The following is a 26,911-nucleotide window of genomic DNA, read 5'->3' as shown; positions in this document are numbered from 1 at the left end:
ACCTTACTAAAAGCACCAGAGGGATTTCATTTTATCTCTTTATAATAAAAGTTTTTTTTTTAGATGTCTTCAAATATATATATATTTTTTCATGACCCTTAAGAACTCATGGACGAGGTTTTCCTCTTATTCTTTTAAACCGGTATAACTTCTTTTATGTTTGTATACTTGCCAGTCGTACACGAGTAGACGACGGTGGTAAAAAGGCACGCACAAGTGATACTCTTATTGGGTTCACCAGACAGCTATATACTTCGCTCGAGCGCACTATATAGATGCCACTGTGAGCTTGGATGTCCGAGTCTATCGTGGTAAACCTGTCCTTTTCGCCGCCATACAAATTGAATCCATTGTGAATGCGCCGCAATCTACCGGCGCGCACAAGTGCCGTTCCCCTCCCGTTACCACGAACGATCTTGTCTCCGTTTATTAATTCATCCATTTTGTTTATTTCAGCACTGAATGCGGCAAATATAAGGCTCGGGTGAACGCACTGTCTGGAGGTCGCTTCAACTGGAACTTTGTTGCGAAACATGCGGCGCCTCATGTGTGGGTCTCCTGCTTACCAAGCAGGCAGCAGCACACGCGCGGGTGCGCCGCACATAGCAAAGGTGCAATTGGCGCAAGGTGGCCCCCAGAAATTTGCAGTATTCCTTGTTTCATTGTTCCTCTCGCTTGCTTTACAAAAAAAGCTGAGCATTTTCTTTTTCTCTTCTGCGTGGATACCCTGCATGCTTTATTGCACCGCCAAGTTTGTGGCAGCCATCAAGAGGCGGAATTCGATATTTCTTTGAAAAGGCCGATTTAGGGCGCCGTATACGCTCGAGGCCGCGGTTGCAAGTAAGTGCTCGGTTCAAGAATCCTAACGGTATGTGCGCATTACGACGGAGGCGCTTGCGCAGCCACTGCAGCTATCAACGTAGCCAGACGGTATACATATAAGCGTGCTCAATGAGGTGTCTCGGTCAAGAAAATGCTGCCTATTTTTCAGCTGTTGCCGACATCACCAACTATGTACGCGCGTTCAAGGATTACACGTTTTGTATTTGCGTTCTCGCTAAACCGCCGACACTATTCCGCGACGCACCCTTCTGACTGCTCCCAAGTGATGCAACAGCTCGGCACAACGGCCCTTTTGCGGTCCCTTCAATATTTTTTTTTTTTTTTCAAACCGAAGCGCCGCAAAAAGTGCATATACACGCATGCATGGTGGCAATGTTCACCCTTGCTTGGACACCCCTGCAGCGACAGTTTTCAATAAACCGAGAAAGTGTAGCGCTGCATCTGCAGCCGCTGCCACTTTTGAAAGAAGTGTTTCTACGTGCGCACGAAAGTGTGTAACATAAATGTGCGTGTGCGTATGGCGTCGCCTGCACAAAAGGTAATACAAATATATATGTCTTGGAAAATACGAGAGAGGTAAATATATGAGGATCTGCGCACACATATAGCGCCGCTTAACAAGAGAAAGTATGCATGGTCAGACAGCTTTATAGAACAGCAGGCACCCGAGGTTTTATGGGGCCCCAGTGAAATTGCGCTGTCGTTCTTTCGTGATGTGACCACTCGTAGCTATATATGTGCAATGTACTATCTGCGCATACATCAGGCAGTTAACCCAGTTAACAGAGTTAACTGTGCGTGCACCGATGAAACATAACGGGCTACACTGCGCTACGCGGCTGTCGAATTTACTTTTATTGTATCCTATGCATGCCAAAGTATCGTATCAGGTTATTTCTGAAATGTCAGCATCGCACAACCTGCTACCGCTGTCTCCATCTGTGCGCACCCAATAGTGCATGGTGTGCGGGCCTGTCAATGCCGAAGCTGAGCTGAAACGTCGTTTGGCATGAACCGTGCGCTCCGCCCCCATTAGGGGCTACACAGGGCGCCCCAGATGCTATGCCGAACTAGTAAAGAAAAATATAAATGGAAAGGGGGTGATCTTGCCAAGAAAAAGCAATTACACCAAGTGCATGCATTGTTCACAGTCTATAGCGCCGGCAATTCTTTTGTCAATTACATTCAATTAATTGTAATGAATTTCTTACATGAAATTCACTGAACTAAGCGTCAATTACGCATTTTCAGCCAATTATAAAGATCAAAGAGCGTGTTTCTTTTCTTTTTTTTAACGCTTGAACAGGAAAGCCCGCAAAACATGAAAAATGCCGCGTGAATGTAGCCCTCCAACGCGTATCAGAACGCATTCAGACAGCCTCACGCCTGTCTGAACAACCAGTGCACTGAGACGTGCTGAGAAATAACAGAATAAGAAAATAAGGAATTTGTTGAGCAAGCCAGTGCTTTATCTGTCCCGTCCCTAACGTAGCAACGCATAGCCTCGGTATACGCAACGAGAGTCGATACCTGTCGTCACACTTCATAAAGAATTCCTTTTTGCCGCGGTGCCTCTCTCACAAAATTGCGTTTTCAATAAGATCAGCCGGCCGTCAGCGATGGCTAATTGGGGTGGCATAGAATCAAGCGGGAAGACGAGCTGCAAATCCTTGGCCTAGGCGCTACACTTCCCTATACCTAAATCCAAGATCTAAAGCCGAAAACTTCGGCCTATAGGGGCTCTTTGCCGCCGAAAAACATTGCGCGCACGAAGTTTTTCTATTAAACGCAATAAGAAGTTAAATATAAGAACGCATACGTACACGCGGCCGTTTTCAGGAGCGTCCGTCTAGGCCCGGCCACATCATAACATGCTCCTATACATTGCCTGGAACAACACGTTAAAAAAAATCTAGTTCTTTCTGACGTTCGAAGAAGTCTACCTTCCGATACAATAATAATAATCGCTGGGGTTTTACGTCCCAAAACTACGATGTGCTTATGAGAAACGCCATAGTGGAGAGCTCCGGATATTTCGACCACCTGGGTTTCTTTGACGTGCGCCTAAAACTAAGCACACGGGCCTCCAACATTTTGCCTCCATCGAAATGCGAACGACGCCGACGGGAATCGATCCCGCGACCTGCGAGTCAGCAGTCAAGCACAAATAGACCACCGCGGCGGGTGTGCCTTTTTATATATCTTGTGCATATGATTTCGAATATGATCTGCTCACTATGCCCAAGCACTGCTCAAATGTGAATGAGTGACGAAAGAAGCAAGCGCTGTATTCACATGTCTCACTGTTCGGGCGACATGCGCGCCTGAAATAAGTGGGCGCATTGGAGGCAGCTTGTATGTATACGTATATACAAGTCTTTTTTTAATTATTTTTAGCGTCTTGTTATACAAAGAAGGTAAACATTTAAGGTGCACAAAAGGAATGTGACGCGCTGGCTCATGCTGTACGTAAAAGACAATTAAGAGCGTTGCTTAATCATGTCACGGAAGCATATATATTCATGCGTTTTTTTTTTTTAATTTTGTAGGCTTCATTTTGCAGCCAGAAAAAAAGATATAGCACACAATTGTTGTGTCGCTGAAAACATAGCGGTTAGATTTTCCTTACAATTACAGTTCCTTAGTTGAAACATTGACATCTGTTAACTACAATACGCGAGTTAGAAAATTTACTATAATTAACGAAGTGAATGTCAGCGACATAAAAATTACTAGGTCTTGCTCCCCTCGACTGTGTACTTAGTTTTCTTCGGGAAAAAATTATGCCCCTGATTAAAAAAAGAAAACTCTGGCGGATCTCACGCATTGTGGGAACCGATTTCAAGCGAAGCAGTCAGCGAGTAGCAGCCTATGCACAATTACGAGGTGGCTCGACGTCTTTGCGTAAATTGAGTAGTTGTGCGCATATCGTGGGCTTACCAGGCATGCCCAATACACTGGCGTGTAAAGGGTAACTCATGGTACGACGTAACGTCGGCACTCACGTCAGAGCAGAGACGTCAGTTTCATTGCACGAAATGCACGCTACGGTGCGAGGACGTGCATATCATAAGTAGCTGCCGTAGGCGTATTCGCGCAAAGTTTGACTACAGCTTGCAACGCCACAGGTGTAATTACCTTACATAATGAGGATAACATATGCAATATTAATTACATTGATATAAAAGCGGATGGCCAAGGCTGCAACCACAATTGGCGTTGTCCTGACATGACGCTTGTATAGAGACTTTTTTCGGAGCAGTTTGAAGCACTGCCGTGACTTTGTGGTAGAATACTTGACTGCCTTGCAGAATGCCGGGGTTCGATTCCGGCCGTGATCTTTATTATTTTCATCCATCGAGATCGTTCAGCCATCGACAACACAACCGACGCCGGCACCAAATTTTCTGCCATACTTCACGCTGTCGTGTTAAGGCTTCCCAAGCATGGGTTTATAGAGACTCTAAATCACCTGTGGGCCGCGGTATGCAGGCATAGGCATGCGCACGAGGGGGACGCTTCCCCCCCCCCCCCTGGTCACCTAGGAGAGAGAGGGGGGGGCAATGTCTGCCCCATATGTTTACTCAGTTAGGGCCACGCAGGTTTTTGACGATAACGGCGGCCGAAGGCTTGCATTCCAAGAACTGCTTACTTCCCATCTTTACTTCAGTAAAGCCAGGGACCAAAGGCAGGCCATTGTGGCAAGCCCGTCATCGCTTCATTTTCATTTTTTATCATCCATTGTGAAGCATGCTTTCCTTTGGACTCGACCAAAGGGGGAGGGCGGGGGGTGCGCTGCGATAAAACTTTGCCCCCCCCCCCCCCTTCCCGATGGGGAACCCTGCGCACGCCTTGTATGCAGGTATGTGCCACACGGGACTGGTGGAAAGGATTTCATGACGTACGCGACAGGGAAGTCATGTTATTCATGTCATTACTTGCGAATCCTGTTCGTTTTGCACATGGTCTTACACTCACGTCCTCCTATGCCAATTTTGGTCTGCACCAAGTTAAGGGATAGATAGATAGATAGATAGATAGATAGATAGATAGATAGATAGATAGATAGATAGATAGATAGATAGATAGATAGATAGATAGATAGATAGATAGATAGATAGATAGATAGATAGATAGATAGATAGATAGATAGATAGATAGATACGGTCAAAGTGCTGGTTCGCTAAGAAACGCTTCGCCTTTAAAAAACACATGTGGTATGATGGTTAGGACACCTGCTGAACACATGATCGGGCCCTTTCTAGGTTAGTAAAGGTAGCCGCATCATGGCGATACTACTGGAAAGCAGGCGCGGCCTTGTTAATTGACAATAAAAGGGCTGAACATTTTGCCTCTTGCCCAGCGGCCAGCGCTGAGCTTACATGAGAGATATGACGCGAATTATGTGGTTACACCGGAGATATGGTCGCCTTTACACTATTAATAATAACGTACCAAACTTGTTTATGTACAGATGGAGGACAAGAGGTCGCTGATAATTAGGGATTCATCTGTAGTACTTGCTTAACTTTTTGATGGGAAAGAGGGTACTCCCCATTGTTCTAGATGTGGCCAGGGTTGTCCTATTGTTTAAAGGGGGCTGCAGGAAAAACATTATTTTCGAGAATATAAGACACATTGCTTTCAATTAGGCGAATACACTATCAACAATCACCGTATTATCTGAGCTAGCCAACACGGGTTCACGTCTAAGATGTGGACCTCTTCAGTACTATCTATCTATCTATCTATCTATCTATCTATCTATCTATCTATCTATCTATCTATCTATCTATCTATCTATCTATCTATCTATCTATCTATCTATCTATCTATCTATCTATCTATCTATCTATCTATCTATCTATCTATCTATCTATCTATCTATCTATCTATCTATCTATCTATCTATCTATCTATCTATCTATCTACTATCTATCTATCTATCTATCTATCTATCTATCTATCTATCTATCTATCTATCTATCTATCTATCTATCTATCTATCTATCTATCTATCTATCTATCTATCTATCTATCTATCTATCTATCTATCTATCTATCTATCTATCTATCTATTTCAACCTCATTACCACTGCCCTTATATTGTATGTTTTCATTGGTTTGCTTGTTTCTTTGTCGTAACTTCGTTCCAATATAATTTTATGCTTACGGCCTGGATAACTGACTTCCGTCACTCTTCCTGACAGCATACTCACCCCTAATTCATGTCTCTGTTCTGCTAAACTGATATTGTGGCCATCAGGTAAAATAATAGTGGCGTACAATGGCTTACAAAAAGAGAAAAAGAACACTGTACGCTTCTGAGATCGACAAACAGGGATACGCAGCCGATGCTATATGATAACAGTAAAGATCCAAGGATCTCGGCAGCAACACTAACGTTATCGAATAACCTGTTTTGACCACGAACTACTCTTATAAGGGGCTGTAGCGGGTAGCCAACTAACATAAATTTTCTAGTTCTAGTATAAAATCAAGTTCGCCATGTACAGTGATGGACATTTCAATTAAGAACATAATATGGTTTAAAGAAAACAGGTTCTTTCGTTCTTGTTCACTCCAGCACGCGCAAGGTTACTATAATTGCCGCTTGCACGCTTAACTTCAGGCCTAAATTATATCTGGCAACCACAGAATTATTTGTCCAAGATAGCGCTCTCCTATATTATCCCTCGGGTAAGCTATCCTGCTTCGTAATTTCTTGTTTGCATTTTTGGCAGTACAAATCAAACGCTTGTGTCGTGTATTGCACGCATTCGCTTTGCAATTCTGTCATGATCACTACGTTCTTCTTTTTATTGTTCCGCCATTGTATGGCCTAAACTTATTCGCGCTTTAAGCACTTTTGTGAGGCTCTTGTATTAGACGTTTGCCCACCGGTGGGTCAGCCTTTAGGGTGACCCGCCGAGCAGTGTTTTCTTTTGGACAGGGCAGCGATCATTAGCTATCGACAAGAACGAATTTAACATATTTTAAGATACAAGCAGAGAGTATCGTGTCGGGCACATTCCATTAGAGTGTGCTTTATCTACAGCATCTCAAACACTTTTCGCCTCAGTATTTTGTGTCTGCATGATAGAATCTGAAGGCAGCCCTGGCGCCAGAGAATGACCTTTACTGGCGCATGAGACATTACGTTGCATCGGACGTCACAGTAAGTATATATATATATATATATATATATATATATATCGCTGAAAGTGATCGATTGAGAACGATGGCACAGCGGTGCATCCTGTTCCCACGGTCCACTGCGCGCCTGCTCTCGCGTATACACGGTGTTGTATGTACCCGATCTTCTCAAAGTCAGTGCTTTGCGCGGCGAAAAAGAAAAAGAACAACACCAAGGCTCTCTGTGTTTTCGAAGGGGGAGACAGTCCGTCTCCTGGCGAGAGAGTACAGCGGTAAGAAACAAAAAAACAATAATGAAAGAGAGAAAGAAAACTCGAGAGGCATCCTGGGCGCGATTGGTGCAACTGTTCTCGCACGGCCGTCTGATGCAGCGGGCTCCTCTAGTTATCCTATACGAGTGTTGCGACGCCGCGAAAGCGCGCACACACCGCTGAGCTTGCAACTCTGCTCTAATTGGACGCGTATACTGTAGCCTGCTTTCTATAGTACCGCTGTGTGCGCCATCTAGGGTGCCTCTCGCAACTGCAGTGGCGGCTGATGAACGCGGAGGAAAAAAAAAGAGCTGATTAAATTGCAGCACGGTCATTACACTACGAAAACCAGCAGCAGTGGAGCGCTTAGTATAGGCAGCGGCACGCAGGAACAAGTTGAACGTGCCCCGAGCGAAGAGAGCCCGGACTGGCAGCTGGCAGCGGGAGTTGTGCGTTTGCCGCGGAAATGCGTCCGTATGTGGCACGTACCGCCAGCGCTACAAGTGAGACGCGACCAGGCAAAACGCGTGAACCAGGTAACGCGTGATTTACTACTGGAAGAGCAGTGCGGCATCGCTGCGAAGCTGGTCGCTAAACGTGCCGCCGTCATAAAACTCCCCCCTTCAGATCCGAAACACGTAAATATGACATTCACTAGTGGCGTGCCTGAGAGCAAACGAGTATGTATATGTTCTAGCTTATTAACGCGACAGCGTTAAAGAGCTCGTTCTTGCGGCTCTTTGGTTTAACCTGAGCCCTTTTTCACTCACACGTTGAGCTATAGCGGGTTTATTTTAATCTACTTTGAATAGAGCCCCGCCACGGTGGTCTAGTGGTTATGGCACTCGACTGCTGACCCGAAGGTCGCGGGATCGAATCCCGGCCGCGGCGGCTGCATTTTCCATGGAGGCGAAAATGTTTGAGGCCTGCGTACTTAGATTTAGGTGCACGTTAAAGAACCCCAGGTGGTCGAAATTTCCGGAGCCCTCCACTACGGCGTCTCTCATAATCATATCCTGGTTTTGGGACGTTAAACCCCAGATATTATTATTATTACTTTGAATAGAAATGTTCGTGGGTTAACTCACGACCAACAGGGGCGCTGTTTTGAGCTCGAAGAACGATTCTGCGCACTGACATTGGCACTCGAGAGTACAGAACACAAAGAGAGCGACAAGCAAGTAAATGTACGGAGGCTAACCAGACACACGTCCAGCTTGCTACCCTGCGCTGGGAAAAAGGAATAAAGACATGAAAGGAGAAACAGAAGGGAAGAGAGAAAGAGAGCACTAATCGCGCGCTCGCTTGGCACAAAAATGAGCACATACCACAGGGGCAGAAACTTTTTTAATGTATACATATATGCCAGAGGGATTCATTTTTTCACTCGGTTACAGCGACTCCAACGGTTCCAACTGGCCCAACTTGCCGTTATGCCAGAGGCAGGGGATGCACATGTGTTTAGTTATACTCAAACTCTCTTCAGCATTAGAGCCTGTCCGTTTTGGCGGCTAAGAAGGCAGCTTGTATTCTATTGGAATGTATTTGAAACGCGTTTCTGAGACTTGACTTCGCGTCGTCAAAAAGAAAAAAAAAAACATGAAAGAAACAATGATTACAGCTATGCGCGCGTGCACCCAAGAAAAAAAAACAGAACATAGCTTAATTTAAATAGCAAACAAAGAAAAAAAAAGACACTGGTTTGTGCCGTTCCTTGTTCACGTAGCTCTTTGGGCTTGTTGGTTCGGCATGACAAAGCTATATATGCGGTTGCTTGGTTCCGAATAAAATACTGTTGTAAGTCAGCGCTCGTGTGTGTCAAGCCTCTTCTCTGTCTTCGTCTTTTGCGCTTTCAACCTGTGTTGTGTCGTTTCTTGTGTTCGGGTGAACTTTCCGTCGACATTGCAAGCCTGAATCCGTACTCTTCAAGCCATCATCGTTCTTAATTGACTTCGATGCAGTTTTCAAGAAGTTGTCGTCTGGACATATGTCTAGTATTGGAACGCAACTTACACTTGTTTGCTCGTAGCTTTACCTGAAATTGCTCTGTCATTAATGTGTACAATTCCCTTCAAAAAGTGTGATTGTACGAACGTACGTGTCGCTTTTCAGGGTCTTCTTTCCACGACAGAGGGTCGTCTGCCCAGTCTACAGAGCACTATAGTGCCCAATCGCGCAGTGCACATTCTGCGTCTCAGCCAGACAAGTGTGTGACTGCGTTAGACGTTAGAAGTGTGTGACTGCGTGTCACCGCACTATAACGACGCTGACGTACTGCGCGACATGACGCTGTTGTCGCTTAGGCACATCACCGATTATCTCGTACATGTCCTACGACGCGAAGCATACAAAAAAAAACAACAACAAAAGCGCACAATAAGATAAATATGCCCAATGCCTTAACCGGCATATAGCTGCAACAGTCGTGCGAAAGGAAGTCTGCCAACGGCCTCGGTGAGGTGGCCTGTGTAGTGTGGCTTTGAGGCTTGCACGAGCAAACGGCAAATTGCACGCGGGAATTTAAAGTAACTATATAACAATTCCTCCAAGCGCGTACTAGGTTATGTACGTCGCAACTTGTTAGCCCTTCCTCCAGCCAAATTACTTGAATTATAAACCTTAATCCAAACTATAATATGCCTCCGCATTTCATGACAGCCACCAGGTTAACATTATTCCCAATACTAAACCTTACCTCCAACCTCCCTCTTTTGGCTACGCTGATGTCACTGAATATGCGACGCTAACATCGGGGCATATTCCTCCCTATCTTTCTCTTTTGTGCACAGCACCCGAAAGTGGAGTGCCCTTCCCTGAAAAATAACTCACCTCACTGACATTTCTCGTTTCATAACTGTCAAAGAAGAAGGCCATCATTCAAGTCGGGTCTATTGGGTTATCATTCAATCAATACAGAATGTTGCAGTTTCGTGGTAATAATAATTGTTCGAATTTAACTACCCAAAACCACGATATGATTATCAGAGACGCCGTAGTGGAGGGCTCCGGAAATTTCGACCACCTGGGCTTCTTTAACGTGCACCTAAATCTAAGTACACGGGCCTCAAGCATTCGCCTCCGTCAAAAATGCGGCTGCCGCGGCCGGGATTTGATCCCGCGACCTTCGGGTCAGCAGTCGAGTACCATAACCACTAGACCACCGGGGCGGGTTACAGTTTCGTGGTTGGTCATAATACGAAACAGTGTGGTTGCGTGGCTGCCGCAATATTATTCGCAATAAACATTGCACCGTTTCGTGTGGTATCGGTTGGAGTAAACATAGGTCGATGCGCATGATATCTTTCGAGAGCGGGAAAAAAAAACTAGGACAAACATCTTTGTTTCGGTGGCGCACCTCTATTTTGAAGCAGCGGAGAGGCACGACTCCTTATTACTATTTTTTTTTTCTACGCTACCTTCCACTCGTGAGGATTTACTTGATTAGATCATTTTATATCGGCACTGCATGGTTTATAGCACCTATACTTACCCCAAGTGCCTCGTATGAGCTAAAGAACGCTTCGTACCGTACTTAAACAAAACTAGGACCTTGCTTAAATCTTCAGGGTAAGCAACAGCGAAATAAGATGTACGATTACGCGTACCTATTGCATTCAACTGAGCCAGCTGATTCTTAGCTAATAGGAATTCGACCAGCTGAACCGAAAAAAAAAAAAAGCTCGCAAGGGACAAAGGGGTGACAGACAAGGACGTCGCTGTCCTCGTCTGCCAACACTTGTCGTTACTGGCGCGACAACGCTCGAAGATGAAATAAATCTTAAGGGCACAGCTGTAGGAAGAAGCACCTGCACCAGGTACGCCGCGGTTTATTGCAGTTCAATAATTATTCACTGCATACGTTTAATTTTCCTGATTCTACAACAATGACAATTGAATTGAATTGGAAACAGCTTTATTAGGTCCTGCGGAACGCGACTGGGTCGCGCAACCGGCTCAGTTCCACTTATTATGCATTGCCATTGTTCTACGGTCCCTACGTACAACAACGACAATGCATAAAGAGATGGAATGGGCTGTAAAGGGGGAGAGGGGGAGGCGCGTCACCGATGGTCAAGGCCACTTATACATTAATATAGCCTTAATATCAATCAATCAATCAATCAATCAATCAATCAATCAATCAATCAATCAATAAATAAATCAATCAATCAATAGTGAGCAGTACGGCCATACCTGACCGCTTGAAAAGAATTCTGGCTGTAAAGAACACGGGATTCTGGTGCAAACAGCGTTTTGGCTGAGCTGCCACTACAGTACAGATATATACGGAAATAAATCACCGCATCAGGCCAACAGAGAGGGAAACGATAAGTGGCGCGAAGGAACGTGGCAGGGAGTCACGCGTACGCCTCCAAATTTTTGTCCTGGAATGATCGAAACTGGAGAGGAAATACGGCGAGTACGTGCCCTGGGATAGGCCGCACGGTATCGAGACGCGCTGGTTTTGTTGCACCCTTCCCTTCCTTCTCCCACCCGTACGCTTCTCCCTCAAAAAGCAATCGCCGTACGCTTGTCTGAGCCTTGTGTATAAGCGTTTTTCCGCACCATTAAGGCTCCATGCGTCATCGTTTTTCTCTTGTAAAGGGCGCGCACACACGATTTCTTCTTGGAATTTCGAGCTTGAACAGCTACAGTCGAACTAGAGAGTATAAGCGAAGAGATTCGGCACTCCTTGGAGCGCGAAAGTGAATAAAAATAATAAAACGGTACGTTCGCTTGTCTCAAAACAAGGAATGTGTCTATAGCAATTCTGTGGAAGTTTGGAAAAAAGATGTTTCACAAAAAAGCGCCAGGCCTGCGCGGAAAGCGCAGCACAGTCACATCGAAAGCTAGAAGAGCGGCATTTCTAAGCCCGTTGTAAACTCTCTTGTGGCTACTAATACAATTAAACTAGCAACGTACCCACTACGCCACAAATCATAAGTGTTGTGAAGTTGGGAAGCACCAACCACGACATTATTCGTCATTCTGCAGAGCAGCGAGGTACCATCTGTAAGGTATTATGTGCACCTTGTTGATGCGACGGTTGATGACGATGAAGAATTATGGCTGAGCCCTTTGTAATGGGTTAGAAGCTTTAAACGACCCACTAGTTAAGTAATTCACATTGTGTGACCTCCGGTCGTTATTTAACTCTCTCACCACGCTTTATAACATACGTTAACGTGAGAAAGAGAGAGAGGGGGGGAATTAACTTTGTTGAGACCCTGAGGAAATGAATCATGGGAGCCTTATGGGCTTCCTTGTCAACCAATAGAAGTGCGCTTGCGATGAACCCACTATACGCTATAAATCATTATAATTTTTGTGAAGCAGGGAAGCAGCCACTATGCAATTTTTTGTCATTCTGCGGTGAACCGTGGTACGCGCTAAACATCTGTAAGGCATTATGGGCACTTTGTTGATGCTGTGGCTGATGCCGATGAAGAATTACGGCACAGACCTTTGAATGGGTTGGAAACATTCAACAACCCACTCGTTGCGCAATTCACATTGTGTGACGCCTGGTTGCAGAATTCGCGTAGTGTGAGGCCTGGTTGTTATTTTACTCTTCTACCACACTACATTACATATGTTAATGTGGTTCCTTCCCGACATGAAGCCTAGTACTGTAGGGTCTTTTTTGCAAAGCAGTTTCAAGCACCGGCATGGCTCTGACGTAGAATACTGGGCTCCCACGCAGAGGGCCCAGGTTAGAACCTCGTTTCATCCCGGATATTTTGTCTTATGAAGGCGCTCGGCGGCTGTGAGCGCATAGAAGACTACGACGATCGCATGTGCGCTCGTGTCACGCGGCAGCCGCTGGCGGCGGGCAGTTGCGGCCGAGGCTTGGACCAGTAAAGACGTGTCTCTTTGGGTCTCAGCCTCATCTCTAAAGGGTTCAGGGCTGGCTGCAGCCGCAAAACCCTACATCTGGCGCACAACGTGGGGCCGAAATCAGGAGCTGCTGGGATCCGGCGGGCGATGATCGGGCAGAACATGGCGGGGCGGGGTCCTTCCCGTTGGGCGCCAGATCTAGGGTTTTGCGGCTGCAGCCAGCCCTAAACCCTTTAGAGAAGAGGCTGAGACCCAAACAGACACGTCTTTACTGGTCCAAGCCTCGGCCGCAACTGCCCGCTGCCAGCGGCTGCCGCGGCTGCCCCCTGCACGGCGATATCGCCTTCGCGGAGCTATGGGCGCTGAAACGGGCGTTCCTGGACATGGCCGCCTACGGGGTCTACGACCTGGTCCTCCTCCATCAGCCGGTCGAGACTCTCGTGTGCCTCTGCCTTTCCGGGAAAATGACCCCCGACGAGCAGCGGCGTGCCATCATCGCCCTGGAGCACCTCGGTGCTTCGGCGTCCCGCTGCCCGTGCAGGTCAAGGAGGCTCTGGCGCGCTCGTGTAGCGAGGCGGCACTTAAGGCCGACGACGAAAGCAGCGACGGCGCGTGCGCTCACGAGGTCGGCGTCGAAGCTCGTGCGAGCTCGTGCGGCGGGCCGGCACCGCGGGACGACCAGCGACGCGGTGGCGATGCATCGTCCGCCAGCGAGGGTCCAGCGTCCAGGAACGGTGAGGCGAACACGGCGTTGGACGACGCGATTTCTGGAGACACGGCCGGTGACTGCGATGACCTTGAAGCAGAGGTTGGAAAGTCCCGGTATGACGACGATGCGGCGGCCGTAAAGAAAAGAAAGAAGACGAGGCATAAGAGGAGGAAACAGAAGATACCGGAACACAGGGACACGAGACTAACGCCAGATGTATCGGAGTCCGTCACCGGAGAAATAGTTCTGGAGAAACAGTAAGCAAAGAATCTGGACGAGCCCCAGCAACATTTCTTCGAGGTAAAGACATCCTGGTGTGACAAAATCAACACCTTTGAAGCTCAGTTTTTCAACCTGAACCGAAAGGTGGCCGCGGACTCGCTGGAGTGCAGTCGCATGGAGAGGCTGCTTGCAGATGCTAGCGCCTCAAGGATCAGCAGCAGCAGTGTGCCAAGTTCGAGGAGCAGTTGCTGGAGAGGGACACTGAACTGGCAAACGTGCGGCGCAGCCACGAAGAAGAGCTCCAGCGACAGCGTGCACTCCAGGACTATCAGATGGACGAGCTGCGGATGCAGGCGGCTGATCTCCGTGCGCAGCTCTCCCTGGCCCAGCAGGACTGCGACCGAGAATTCAGTCGAGCGCAGGCGCTAACTGCGGAACTCAGCAAGAAGGAAGCCGAGTGCAAGGAGAACCAGGAGCGGATCCAAGGGCTCGAGGCCGGCCAGAATACTTTGTTGGCAAAAGTCTCCAAACTGGTGAAGCAGCTCCGTGCTGTGTCGCACACCCTCAAGAAGAACGAGACTGAACAAAAGACCACGAAGGAAGAGCTTGCGAAGCTCAAACAGGTGCTGGTCGTGGCAGAGATGAAGAACGGGCGACTGAAAGCGGGGCTTGAGGCAAGGCAGCAGCAAGCAGACAAACAATTCAAACTGGAAGAAGAGGGGACGCAGCTGCAGGAATTCGTGGAGAGGGTGGCAGCAAAGGTGGAGCAGTTGGAGGAAGCTGCGGCCAACGCGAGCAACTGCATCAGTTTGCCTGACCTGGCGTGCAAGGTGGCTGTCCTCGAGGACCAAAGCTGCGCCGAGAGAGAGTACGAAAAGCGATCAGGTACCAACATCAGCGAGGACAGAGGAGTGAGCGCCGGAGGCACAGGCAATCAAGCCTTCTATGTGGGTGTCGCGAACCCATGGCTGCCGAAGTCGCCAGCGTTCGACTACTACCTGGAGGAGTGGCCGCCACCCGTACGGGAATGGTCCGGACCGCTACAACGGCAAAAGCTGACTCGGCGAGACGTCCACTATGACAACGCTGCCATGCAACAGCGGCAGCGCTGCGGTACCCCTGCGCGAGTCAGTGGTTACGGCGTCCAACAGCCCAAGAGGTCCCACAAGTAGTTGTGGACGGACAGCGCCGGCATGTGGTCGTGTGTGCCACGTGCAGTCCGCCGTGGCCAAGGATATCCAGGACAAGACACTTGCGCGCGCTACCCTTGTGAAGTTGCCCACGCAATTCTCGCTCACTTTTTTCCGGGGGGAGGGGGCAGTATGGGGACGCTCGGCGGCTGTGAGCGCATAGAAGACAACGACGATCGCATGTGCGCTCGTGTCACGCGGCAGCCGCTGCCAGCGGGCAGTTGCGGCCGAGGCTTGGACCAGTAAGGACGTGTCTCTTTGGGTCTCAGCCTCATCTCTAAAGGGTTCAGGGCTGGCTGCAGCCGCAAAACCCTACAGTCTTAATTAATTTTTGTCTTATTTCGCGCGATAGTGGTTACGGACACCGGCGGCGGCGGCGGCGGACAACTACGGCGCCGAAAACGGCCCTTGTTGTGATCTCATAACAGCTTTCGCCGTAAAAGCGAAATTACCTTTCCATATTGTAGGCAGAAAAATGCTATATATGAGCAGTCAACTCCGTTCAACAAAAAACTCAGTTTCATTATTGCACACAAACACAAAAGAGAGAGAGAGAGAAAAGAAATATTAGATCGAATTCGCGTATTGCATCTGCTATGGTCACTACACAAGCGCATCCGCTCCATATTGAATGAACTCTTCTAGTTCTTGTACGGCTTTTGGCTGATTGCCAATCATGAGTTCACGTTCTCTTCACAGGTTACTGAACATTACTTTTGTCTACTGCATATAAATAAGGCCGCAGCGGTGGCTCAGTGGGTGCTCGGCAGCCGACTCGAAAGTCGCGGGCTCGATCCCGGCTGCGGCGGTCGCATTTCGATGGAGGCGGAGTGCTAGAGGCCCTTGTATACTGTGCAATTTCAGTGCTCCTTTAAGAACCCCAGGTGGTCAAAATTATCCGGAACCCTCCACTACGGCGTCCCTCACAGCCTGGGTAGCTTTGGGTTGTTAAACTATACAAACGAAGCAACTGCATATAAATATTCAGACTTACTCCTACACATTATCAGCTGAAGTCTTGCATCAGTTCTTGCAAGTGATCCCCAGCGTTACTGAACTGAACAGGACGATGTCATCTGCAAATAATCAGTTGCTGATGCATTCGCTATTTATTCTTACTCCGCGTACTTCCCACTATAATAACTTGAATACATCCAAGCATGCGTTGTATTGTTACGAGGATAACATTGAACACTGTATAACATATTGAAGAGATCTTGCCTCCGTGCCTCATTTCTTTCTCGATCGGCATTTTGTCGCTTGTGCAGTATAGAATCAAAGTAGTGGTAAAATCTTTATGGATATTCGCAGAGGTATTCATTTGCTTCCTTTGCTCCTTGATGACGCAGTACCTCCATGACTGCAGGTATTTCTACTGCGTCAGATGCTGTTTCGTAAATTCCGAAAGCTGTATATAGAAAGGTAGATTTTACTGTGCAGATTTCTAAGCTATCTGATTAGACATTACCTTCGGGAATATTTTGTAAAACGCTGTCATATATTGATAGGGGACCTTGATCATGAGAATAGCATTTACAGAAGGACAAAAATGTGTTGGAGCACAGGGCAGGCATTACCAAATCACGACTGGCAGCATGCCGCTACCTTTGAAAATATAAGTGTACATTCACTCAACATACCGTTTATAATATACAGGGAATAAACTTGAAGGCTAACGGAAGAACATAAGAAGGCATTTATAAACAACCGCGCAGGTAATGATGGAGCGAAAAATGTTAGGTGTAACACAACGGGAACGCAGAATTAGGGACTAGAAATCAAACGGGGGTAGTCGATATTGTAATTGACATTAAGAAAAGTAAATTGAAAAAAAAAAACAGCTTTGGAGGTCATGTAGAACGTAATACCGATGACCGTTTGTCTAGTCAAGTGGCATAACGGATGCCATAGAAACAGAAGTGCAATCGAGAACGCTGGCGATGACCAGTTGGTGATGTTATATGTTTCTCAGCCGTGTTTGCGAAACTGTTGTACTACTTTAGCACAATAGCAAGGCGACTAACGGCTTTTAAATTTCCAGTGACTTAATCTCTAAACAATGTTGTGTGAGGGACGCGGCACAAGGATGAATATTGAATTTAAAGGCCGACCGAACGTTGGCTGCAGAAAGGTTGCAGCGCTCCTTTCATGATCCAGAGCAAGGCAAGACTTACATGCGGCTGTCTGCATAATTTGCAATTGTCGCGTGATAAGTGATCCCAGCTCCAGGGCTGGCGACCCGAATCTCAGTGATTCTGCTTTAAGCGTTCTTTATTCGGATGCATCTAAGAAAAGAAAGAATGATTCACTCTTGGAATAACGTCAACACTTGTGATACCTCGTGTATCTCTCGCGGGGTGCTTTTTTTTATGAGCCGGAGGGAAAAGATCTGTGCGTTTGCGCAATGTTCGGACGTTTCCATGACGAAACGCTGCACGCACTATTATCTTTCGGGGCATTGTTTTCATTCCTTCTGTGTGTAATGGTTCGTCGGTTAACCTCGGCTGGTAACCCCGACAGTGCGTGTCGGATACATCGGAACACGCTTGTGCGCTAATGCTGCGTCGGAAACATTAGTAAGTAGAGGGTGCAACCGCTTACCATCGCAGCGATACACCACCTCTATGAAGGCACAGTGGCCACCGAAAGGAATTCAAAAAGAAAAAGAGGAAAAAGATGAGTTAAAAGAGTAGCGTGCATGGCATACCAGACGGGAGCTTCATCTCAAGTTCGCCTTTTAGCTCTTGGTAACGATATGTGCTGCAGCCGCCATATGAGGCGTAAACGCGAGCAGACCGCGCTGCATACAGATCGGAATCGGTGTGTGTGTGTAGGAGGGGGTAGCGAAGGAGAAAGTGAGGTTTATATTTTCTTTCTCTCGGGAAAGAAATTGATATTGGGTCGTACTGGACAGCTCTGTGCTTCGTATTATCTCACACCTATTTCGCTTAAATCGTCTATATACAGCTGCTCTTCAAACAAGGGGAGCAGTACGCATACTAGTACCCCATATTGGTACTTTCTTCATTTTTCTATTGAAGAAAAGGTCTAACATAGCACCAAGATGAACGTAGAAGGCAAGAACAAACAACAAAGCAAAAAAAATTTAACAGCCCTTATAGTGCTCATGCTGCGTTGTAGTGTTCGTGGTATACATGTTTGGGTTCATGAATGAATACAAATCATTTGGTGATATTAATTTTAACACACACACACACACACAAACGCACACACAAACGCGCACACACACGCACACACATACACGCACACACACACACACACACACACACACACACACACACACACACACACACACACACACACACACACACACACACACACACACACACACACACACACACACACACACACACACACGCGCACGCACGCAGGCGCGTGCACACGGATGTGCCACACACCATTGCTTTCTCTGTCCCTAATAAGATTGGAAAGTTGTGCCAAAGTATTTGTAACACTGTAAACGAGGATGCCAGAAAAATCACAAAACACCAAAACACCATTTGTTAAGTGTTTCACTGGAGTGGTTTATTGCATTCCCATGTCTTGTGCAGTGGCGTAAATCATAGGTGGGTCAGGGGGGTCCTGACCTCCCTTGTATTCAGGCTGGGGGGAACATCCCTGAGTCCCCCCCCCCCCCCCCCCCCCCCCCCCCCCCATGAGATTTACTCTTCAAACAGCATATTTGAAATGCTTGACAGTTAAGCATAAGCGCACTCTTCTTAAAAGCAACTCTGAAATCTTAAGTCTTTCCAATAAGTAGAAACAAAGTACAAGAGTGAAAGCTGTCTTTGGTTTCAAAAGGAACTGTAGAGGTCGAGCTTTCTGAAATGCTAAGGGTGGCTTCTGACGTGCCGCACGGGTTTATTATTCGGGCCTTTGAAGCGCAAGGTAAAGAATGCCGAATCGTCTACCGTTATTTATTCATGTCGATGATCTGGTGGAAGACATTGACAAGACAGTATGAATGCGCTTCCTCGAGTATAATTGTGTCATAAAAAAAAAAAAACACGCTTTAGAAGAAATATTCCAGGGGTGAATCTTGGAAGGCTAGCAGTATACATGATTGGTGATGAATTTAAAGAAAAGCTGTTATTTTACGCATTATAACAAAAAAAATGGCATTTTCATTGTGCGGTTTAACCCAAATGACATATTAGCCGCTGACTTTGGCAACTACTAGCTGCCCAGGCCCGGGCTCTTTTTGTTTTTAATTTATTTGAAAACATGATTTTAATTTTTATATAATTAACGATAAAAGACATATTTATGAAAAACAAAATGGCCTCCATGGCATCAAGGTGTGTGTACCCCTTGAGATTTTTCTGGATTTACGCCACTGGTCTTGTGGAAGGTTTTATGTCGACGAAACTGGGCGCTGTATTAATGATCATTTAGGGGAACAAGCTCAAAAACTGGATAAACTAGAAGGAGGCACATTTGTTGCACGCGCAACTGTGCAGGTTGTGTGGCCCGGTTTGAAGGGACGACGATTCTAGGCAAAATCAATGACAAGACCGCGCGAATCAGCTTAGAAGCCTACCATATTAAGAAATTAGTGGTTAAGGTGTTCGACTGCTGACCCGAAGGTTGCGGGTTCGAATCCCGGCCGCGGCGGCCGCATTTTCGGTGGAGGCAAAAATGCTTGAGGCCCGTGTGCTTAGATTTAGGTGCACGTTAAACATCCCCAGGTGGTCGAAATTTCCGGAGCCCTCCACTACGGCGTCTCTCATAATCATATCGTGGTTTTGGAACGTTAAACCGAAACAATTGTTATTATTATTATTACCATATTAAGAAATGTGGTAGCAAGTGCTTCAGATACCATTCCTTTTTCTCTGTTTCATGCGTTGTTTTTTCTCTTGGATGCGACTAAAGGTTTCCGAATGAAAAGATGAACTCAAGAACCTTGTTTGTTGTGCTACTCACTTGGATGGCTGATTTGCGGTACGCTTTGTTGGTATCAAGCCCCCCCCCCCTTTTTTTTACGTCATTCTTTCTTTCCCATGCTTCACTTTGACTTTATAAAGTGCCACTAAATACAGTTGGCATTTTGCCACTGTATACAGTTGTCAGTCAGCGCTGCCAGTGTGTATGTGTATGTAGTCGCTCGCGTGTTTGTCTGCTCATTCAAAAAGAAAATTTGTTGAGTCGGTCTAGCGGTGGCTTAGTCAGGGGGTGGCACCCCGGGCACGTGCCCCTCCTGAAATTTCTCTCTGCCGTGGGATACAGAGCACAAAATGACACTCGACAACACTAGCCTGCACGGTACCCACCTCGGACTAAGGACGTGCCCCCACCGAAATAAATTTCTGCCTATGCCACTGCGATCTAGGGACACTAAAGGCAAATAACAATTTATGTCAGAGTGAAAGCCCAATGTATGACAACTTCTAAAACGGCAATATTATCAACAGCAGTGCCCTACTTACCGAGAAATTAAGCCAAATGGATGGATGGATGGATGCTATGAGCGTCCCCTTTATAACGGGGCGGTGACATGTCTGCCACCAGGCTCGAAGGATAAAAAAGAAAAAAAAGAAAAAACTTCCTTGTTTCACGTTGTCCTAATGCCTTATCTACATTGATTAAATCTATGTTATTATAACAAAAAATATAAATTCACAGTCCATCTCTCTGCCGCTTAAGGCAGAATAACCTTTTTTCCCCCAATTATTTATTTTTGTACTTTATCTCTACTTTTCTGCCACCAATACTCTAACCGTCTCTTACTTATTTCTATCGCGGGCGTGTTCAGCTTTCCATTGTTGTCCCTAAAACCCAAGGCTTCATGTAGACTCGTGCCCACACGTATACCTGGGTGAATATCGCCACATTCAATCAGTACATGTTCCATCGTTTCCTTAGTTCCCCCGCAGCATGTACATAGTTCTTCTTCGTTACTGAATCTCGCTTTATAACTACGCGTTCTCAGGCAGCCCGACCTTGCTTCAAACAGTAAAGCGCTTCCCCTTGAATTATCATAAAACCTTTCCCTCCTTATTTCGTTTTTTTCCTTTTCGGTAGTTACTCAGAGCCGGCTTCTTTTCCATCGCTGTCATCCAATAAGTCTTCTCCGCCTCTCTGACCTTCCGCTTAATGCTCCTGGTTGCCATATCGCCCGCACTGCCAGCCGTATATTTACTGGTGAGCCTCCTAGTTCTTTTTCTCCACTGCGTGTCAACGCTTTTTCTATACAAATACCTGAAAACCTTCTCTGCCCATCTACTCTTCTTCATTTTCCTCAGCCTCTCTTCGAATCTCATTTTGCTCTGCGCTTCCCTCACTTCAAAGCCTGTCCATCCCATATCACCCTTCACCGCCTCATTTGTCGTCTTCCCGTGAGCGCCCAAGGCGAGGCGGCCCACCGTCCTTTGATTTACATCCATTCCTGATTGCACCTCTGACTTCATGCACACCACTGAGTTCCCAAATGTAAGCCCCGGAACCATCACACCCTTCCACAGCCCTCGAAGCACCTCGTACCTATTGTATCCCCATAAAGCTCTGTGCTTCATAATTGCAGCATTCCTCTTTCCCTTTGCTACCGATGCTTTCTCTTGTACCTCCATATATCTATCTCCCTCATTTACCCATACTCCGAGGTACTTGTACGCGCCACGAGTGGGACATTTTCGAAGTGATCCCGATGACGTAGGGAAGTCGGCCAACAATAAATCACTAGTAATCAAACTAGCAGCAGTAAAAAAAGAACATTCCGAGCATCAAAAGACGTAATAAAATGCTGTTTGTTCGTTTCCGCTTGATTCATGGAAAACAAAACCTCCGTGGCGTTGCCATGGGGAACGGCGCGCGTGGTTCAAAGGTTCCGTTTTCGCCGAACTGTGCCTCGCCCGTCTCAGTGGTAGTTTCGGGATCGCGTACTGCCGTGCGTGTTTTGCGCGCTCGTGAAAGTCGCTCTGATAGAAAGTTCGACAAAATGCCGCATGCGTGTGATATTGCCGGATGCCCGAATGGTGCACAACGCCGGTGCTGCAGCAAGGAAACCGGTGTGTCTTTTCACTGGATGCCGCGGAATGAACCCTTACGCTCGAAGTGGCTTAGTGACATGCCATTGCGCCAGTGTGCTAAACAGTCAAAACCTCTGCGTGTGTGCTCGCTGCACTTTTGTACTGAGGATTACGAGACCAACCGCAACTTGGTGACGGCTTTGAATGTGCCCATCCGAGCAAGTCTTAGCCGCAGCGCCGTTGTTGCTACTGTGGGTCCCGCTACTTCCGCTCGGCTGCTACTAGTGTCGGCGGCCGCGCAGTAAAAGCGGGCAACGTTGGGCACGGCAGCAGTGACGTATGAGAGTCGTATTTTCAGGCGGGAGATTTGAAGCGCGCTAACGCGATGCGGACCACTAAAAACGTGATTTTATTTCAAAATAAGCACTTCCTTGGCACAAAAGCAGCACTACGAGGTTTCTGGACCGCTATTTCAAAAATCAACGTCGACTTAATATTTGCCTTTAGTGTCCCTTTAAGCATTGTAGTACTCTCGCCCCCCCCCACCCCTTATTTTTCTTCCATGTTCATTTTCCTGCAGCGTGTCCTGTCTATCCATAATGTATGAAATTGCACAGCGCGGAATACGGGACGAAACATTTGAAGAAGCACCCAGCGCTGTCCATGTGTGCTTCTTCAAGTGTTTCGTCCCGTTATCCGCGCTGTGCAATTCCATACATTATGAATCAAGACCAACTAGCCCGACTTTCAGTTTTGGTGTCATGTCTATTATATTTTATTCGCTTTCACCCCTTCCCCAGCGCAAGGTAGCAGGAACTGACTGACCTCCCTGTCTTTCTAACACTTTCTTTCTCTCCACCTCCTCAAGCTATTTTTGGTGTTTTGGATATGCTATTCCTATAACGACAGTCCGGTTCATCAGGTGAAAAATTCTGGAACAGGGTGTGTCGCTGGCTCCAGTACACCCTGCGTTCAATGACTTTTTTATCTCTTCAAGCCTCCGTCTTCCCATGAACTACTGCCTTATTTGGAGCCCTTTTAATCGTCGCCGGAATTTCGGTTCTTGAAAGGCAATCGTATGCCTTCCAAGAAACCGAAATCCGATGACAAATATGTTAATGAAGCAATTGTAAATCCAAAACACCCAGAATAACATGTTGGAATAGAGCGCAGAGTTCGTCTTCTCCGCAAGAATACTCCTTCCCTCCCTCACGAAGCGCCAGGCCGGGATACCACTTTCCCCATTGGGGAAAAAACAGTTGGTGCCCGGCATTCCCCCTGGATCCCTTGACGTTGTACCATGTACCCATGAAGGTCGCAGAAATAAGCGTATTTGTTAACCTCGAGCCACTCCTAAGAGAGAAAGCGTTTCCGGAACAAATTGTGAGCCCTCTGCGACCACCATCCCCGAGTCTGCCACTTTGTGAGAAAAAGCGCAGGAAGGGGGGGGGGGTATGAAACACAGAAGAGGGCGGAGAGGAGAAGCCGTTTTCTGGAGAAGAGTTTACACACCACGAAGTGCCAGTTCGAGATATTGCCTGCTAGGCGGACGCTCTGCCAGTTGATGACCGCCACGGCGGTGCTTCAAGGTGCCAAATGCAGGATGAGACGTTTCGCAAACAAGCACTTCGGAAATTCTGTACTGAAGGTGTGGCTACGTAGGATAGGTAAGGAGACTACCAGAGCCCCCGAGTGACATACTTACCAAAGCTCTTGCGCCCTTTTGTAATCTCCTTGGGGGCGGCTGGTTAACACAAGAAATTGGAGAAAACACAAAAGAACACAACAGCTTGGGAACGCAACGGCTAGAGGCAGCGTTAATTTGCTCAAAACGCTATTCACCGGAGCTATTTGGTTCATGAATCATAGCTAACACTGATTTGAGAAGTGGAACTTAAAAAACGACAGATAGAAAGAATACAAACAAAGACGTCGCTGTTTGTCTTCAACAGCGACGTCCTTGTCTGTCTTTTTTTTGTCCCTCGTTTTAAGTTCAGCTGCTCAAACCAGTGTTAGCTGATTTGCTGTGGCAGCGCAATTCTTTTTTTTTTTTTTTTTTTGGAACCACTACCATCCCACAAAGAGCGCTGGCAGAATCACTCGGCTCCTGGCGTTAAAAGTCACCACGTTACACTTCTGCCTTTTTTGCCACAATGATTAAATAGCTTCCGCCCTGTAGAAATGCTATCTCGGGGGTTCAGGAAAGCAGTTCTTCAAATATAACGTGAAGTGAAAAGATAGTTCGCAACAGTAACTGGACGCGTGGTCAGCGTAAAACCTCGAAACGACGTGAAGAATAAAAGTGTAAATTAAATCGATGATCATCCAAATGGTCGTGAACGTGGTTGAGAAAGCTCTTCCCGACTACTGCCTCAATCCTAATCTTTTTACGTCTTTTAGCTTCTTTTTGAGCTTCTTGAGTTTGCCCAATTGCGTTTAGAGCATCCAGCTTCGCTTCGAGTAAAACATCTGCCCGGTAAACGCAGCAATGAATACATATAACGAGTTCACAATATACAGACAGCTGATGTCTCGTACCACTTATAAATGCTATCACCAACAGCACGAAATAGGAGGGTTGTCACTTGATCCACGAGAAGTACAGCGCTTTTGAGACATCGGGTCCAACGTGTACGACCGCGCTTGTCTTGTTATCTGATATAAGCCAAAGAGGATAGTTTAAAAAAAGAAGAAAGAAAGGGCCTTGCACTTCGGAACGTAAACATATCTCTACAGGCTCCAGTGATCGTCTGCTTGGAGTAACTGATCTCTGCAATGCTGATCCTCGTTTACCTTTACTCCTTCCCCCACGTGTTTCGCGGAGTACGGATATAAGCTTACGGTGTGTTCTCGGTCTCACGCATTTGCTTGAGCACCGCGATGACAGCTAAAAGCAAAGGGGTACTGACCTCCAGGCCTGGTCCAAACTCGTCCACCGGCTTCATCCATCGCGAAAACAGGGACAAGAACTGCACCTGCGCCATTCTATAGCCGAATGCTCGCGAGTGTGTCGTCCGTTCGGCAAGTGTCACTTGCGTTCGTGGTTCGCCGTTCGCAGAGGCAGCGGCGCTCCCATCGAGCGGTAAACTTGAGCTCAGGCTTCTTCTACCAGCCTCTCCTTCTCCCCCATCCTTCCCATTCATTTTCTGCCATCGGAGCCCGCCATGGGAATAGCCGCGAAAAGTGAATGTAGTTATGCCGATGTTCTGGGAAGCTCCTTGCTATCTGGGAATAGACGATGCACCGTGGAATACCTTTTGTTGGCCGTGAAGGGTTGAACTGAAGTTTATCGCGCTCTGCGCGTATTTGTTTAGAAGCGGCCCGGGGTGTTGGATGGCGCGCGGCATCGTGTGACGAGCATCCGGCGGCGTACACGTGATCCTCGCGGGATGCCAGCCTTCCGTAGCCGCGAGCCTGTCTTTGTTCTCTCGCACTCCTCGTGCCGTCTAGACAGGCACGTTTCGTCTGAATGGCGAATGCTCGAAATATTTAACCGCACACGTACGTTAAGCGGAATGAACGATATGTTACAGGCTCGTAAGTCTGTCGGAAATGAGAAGCATTCGACAGTTTGCAAAAGTGTTACTGCGCATACGCAAGCCATTATAATGACAACGGGTCATTCCACGCCAAACGTCCCAGACACTGCGCTCGACCCTCTCCAATTGTATTGTAAAAAATTGTGGACGTTCAATCAGCGCACTATTTGCCCTCGGAAAGTATTTTTTGGAAAAAAAAATTTCTTGTCTGTTACAGTTATTTGAATTTTGCCGTAGTGGGTGAAACATATGTTGCGAAAAAATACTCTAAAAAATACAATACTTTACGGAACGCCTTAAATATCTGCTGTTTACTTGAAAAGGAATGGCACTATCTTATTATCATCCATTGACGACCACTACTTTGTCTCACAATGTGCTTTGTGGTGAAGCAATGTTGCAATTCTGCGCCCATTTTGATTATTTTTTAAAAGTTCTACGAATATTACAGACAAAATAGGACTATATCACATGTCTGGATAGTTGGCAGTAAGCGTGTCAAAAAAGTATTGAAGTCGATGACGGAGTAGTTTCGAAGTGGAACGTTGGGAAGAATAAACAAAGGAGATTTATTTGTGAAAGTTTAATCGGAGCGTTTTTTGTTTTTGGCGAGAAACAAAATTTTATGTTGAGCATTCGTGGCGTGCCTGGGCGCGGGCCCGTAAGTCCGCTTCACTGCGCCGACACTGTTCCTTGGGGCAACGGAAGTATGCAGCGCCCACGCGGTGGCACGATCGTGTGCTGCGGTGAGTTTTCACGTTTCGAGACGCATTCTTCAGCTTTCCGCAGTGCCGCCGACGAAGTGTCAGGGAAAACGAGTGATGGTTCGTTTAAAATATGTTATTATGTAATAAAAGTGGCTAACAAGCACCGGGAATACACTTATAATTCTTTTTTATGGGCAGCTCGCTTGAACGTGACTCGCGCCATTCGTGCCTCGGAGCCGAATGGTGCTATAACGCTCGGATCTTCGGCAGAGGTGAACTTTGCTCCGGTGAATCGCGTCGCCGAGCGAGCACGCGGCACTCGAAGGTTCGTCTTTCGGCCGCATACCTTGGCAGCGCGTAAGATAAACATTGCGAATGGTGAGTATACTGCTATCGTGTCATATTTTAGACGGAGAGCCTGTACAACGGAAACCGAAAGCGATAAATATACAAAAGGACGAAGCCGC

The 26,911-nt window shown here is 47.0% G+C and overlaps 1 protein-coding gene across 1 annotated transcript in view; it reads right to left on the bottom strand.

Moving 5' to 3' along the window:
* The window catches only part of LOC119396484 (ragulator complex protein LAMTOR3), a 75,978-nt gene extending 50,781 nt beyond the window's left edge, over positions 1 to 25,197 (bottom strand). Inside the window, exon 1 of the mRNA XM_037663732.1 lies at positions 25,108 to 25,197. Coding sequence (XP_037519660.1) covers positions 25,108 to 25,182 — 75 coding nt within the window. The 5' untranslated portion in view covers positions 25,183 to 25,197. The remainder of the gene's footprint in view (positions 1 to 25,107) is intronic.
* Between the last annotated feature and the right edge of the window lie 1,714 nt (positions 25,198 to 26,911).

This window comes from Rhipicephalus sanguineus, chromosome 1 (assembly GCF_013339695.2).
Source record: "Rhipicephalus sanguineus isolate Rsan-2018 chromosome 1, BIME_Rsan_1.4, whole genome shotgun sequence".
Classification (NCBI taxonomy): domain Eukaryota; kingdom Metazoa; phylum Arthropoda; class Arachnida; order Ixodida; family Ixodidae; genus Rhipicephalus; species Rhipicephalus sanguineus.
The sequence above is the reverse complement of the archived record's forward strand: the minus strand, read 5'-3'. Positions and strand labels throughout refer to the sequence as shown.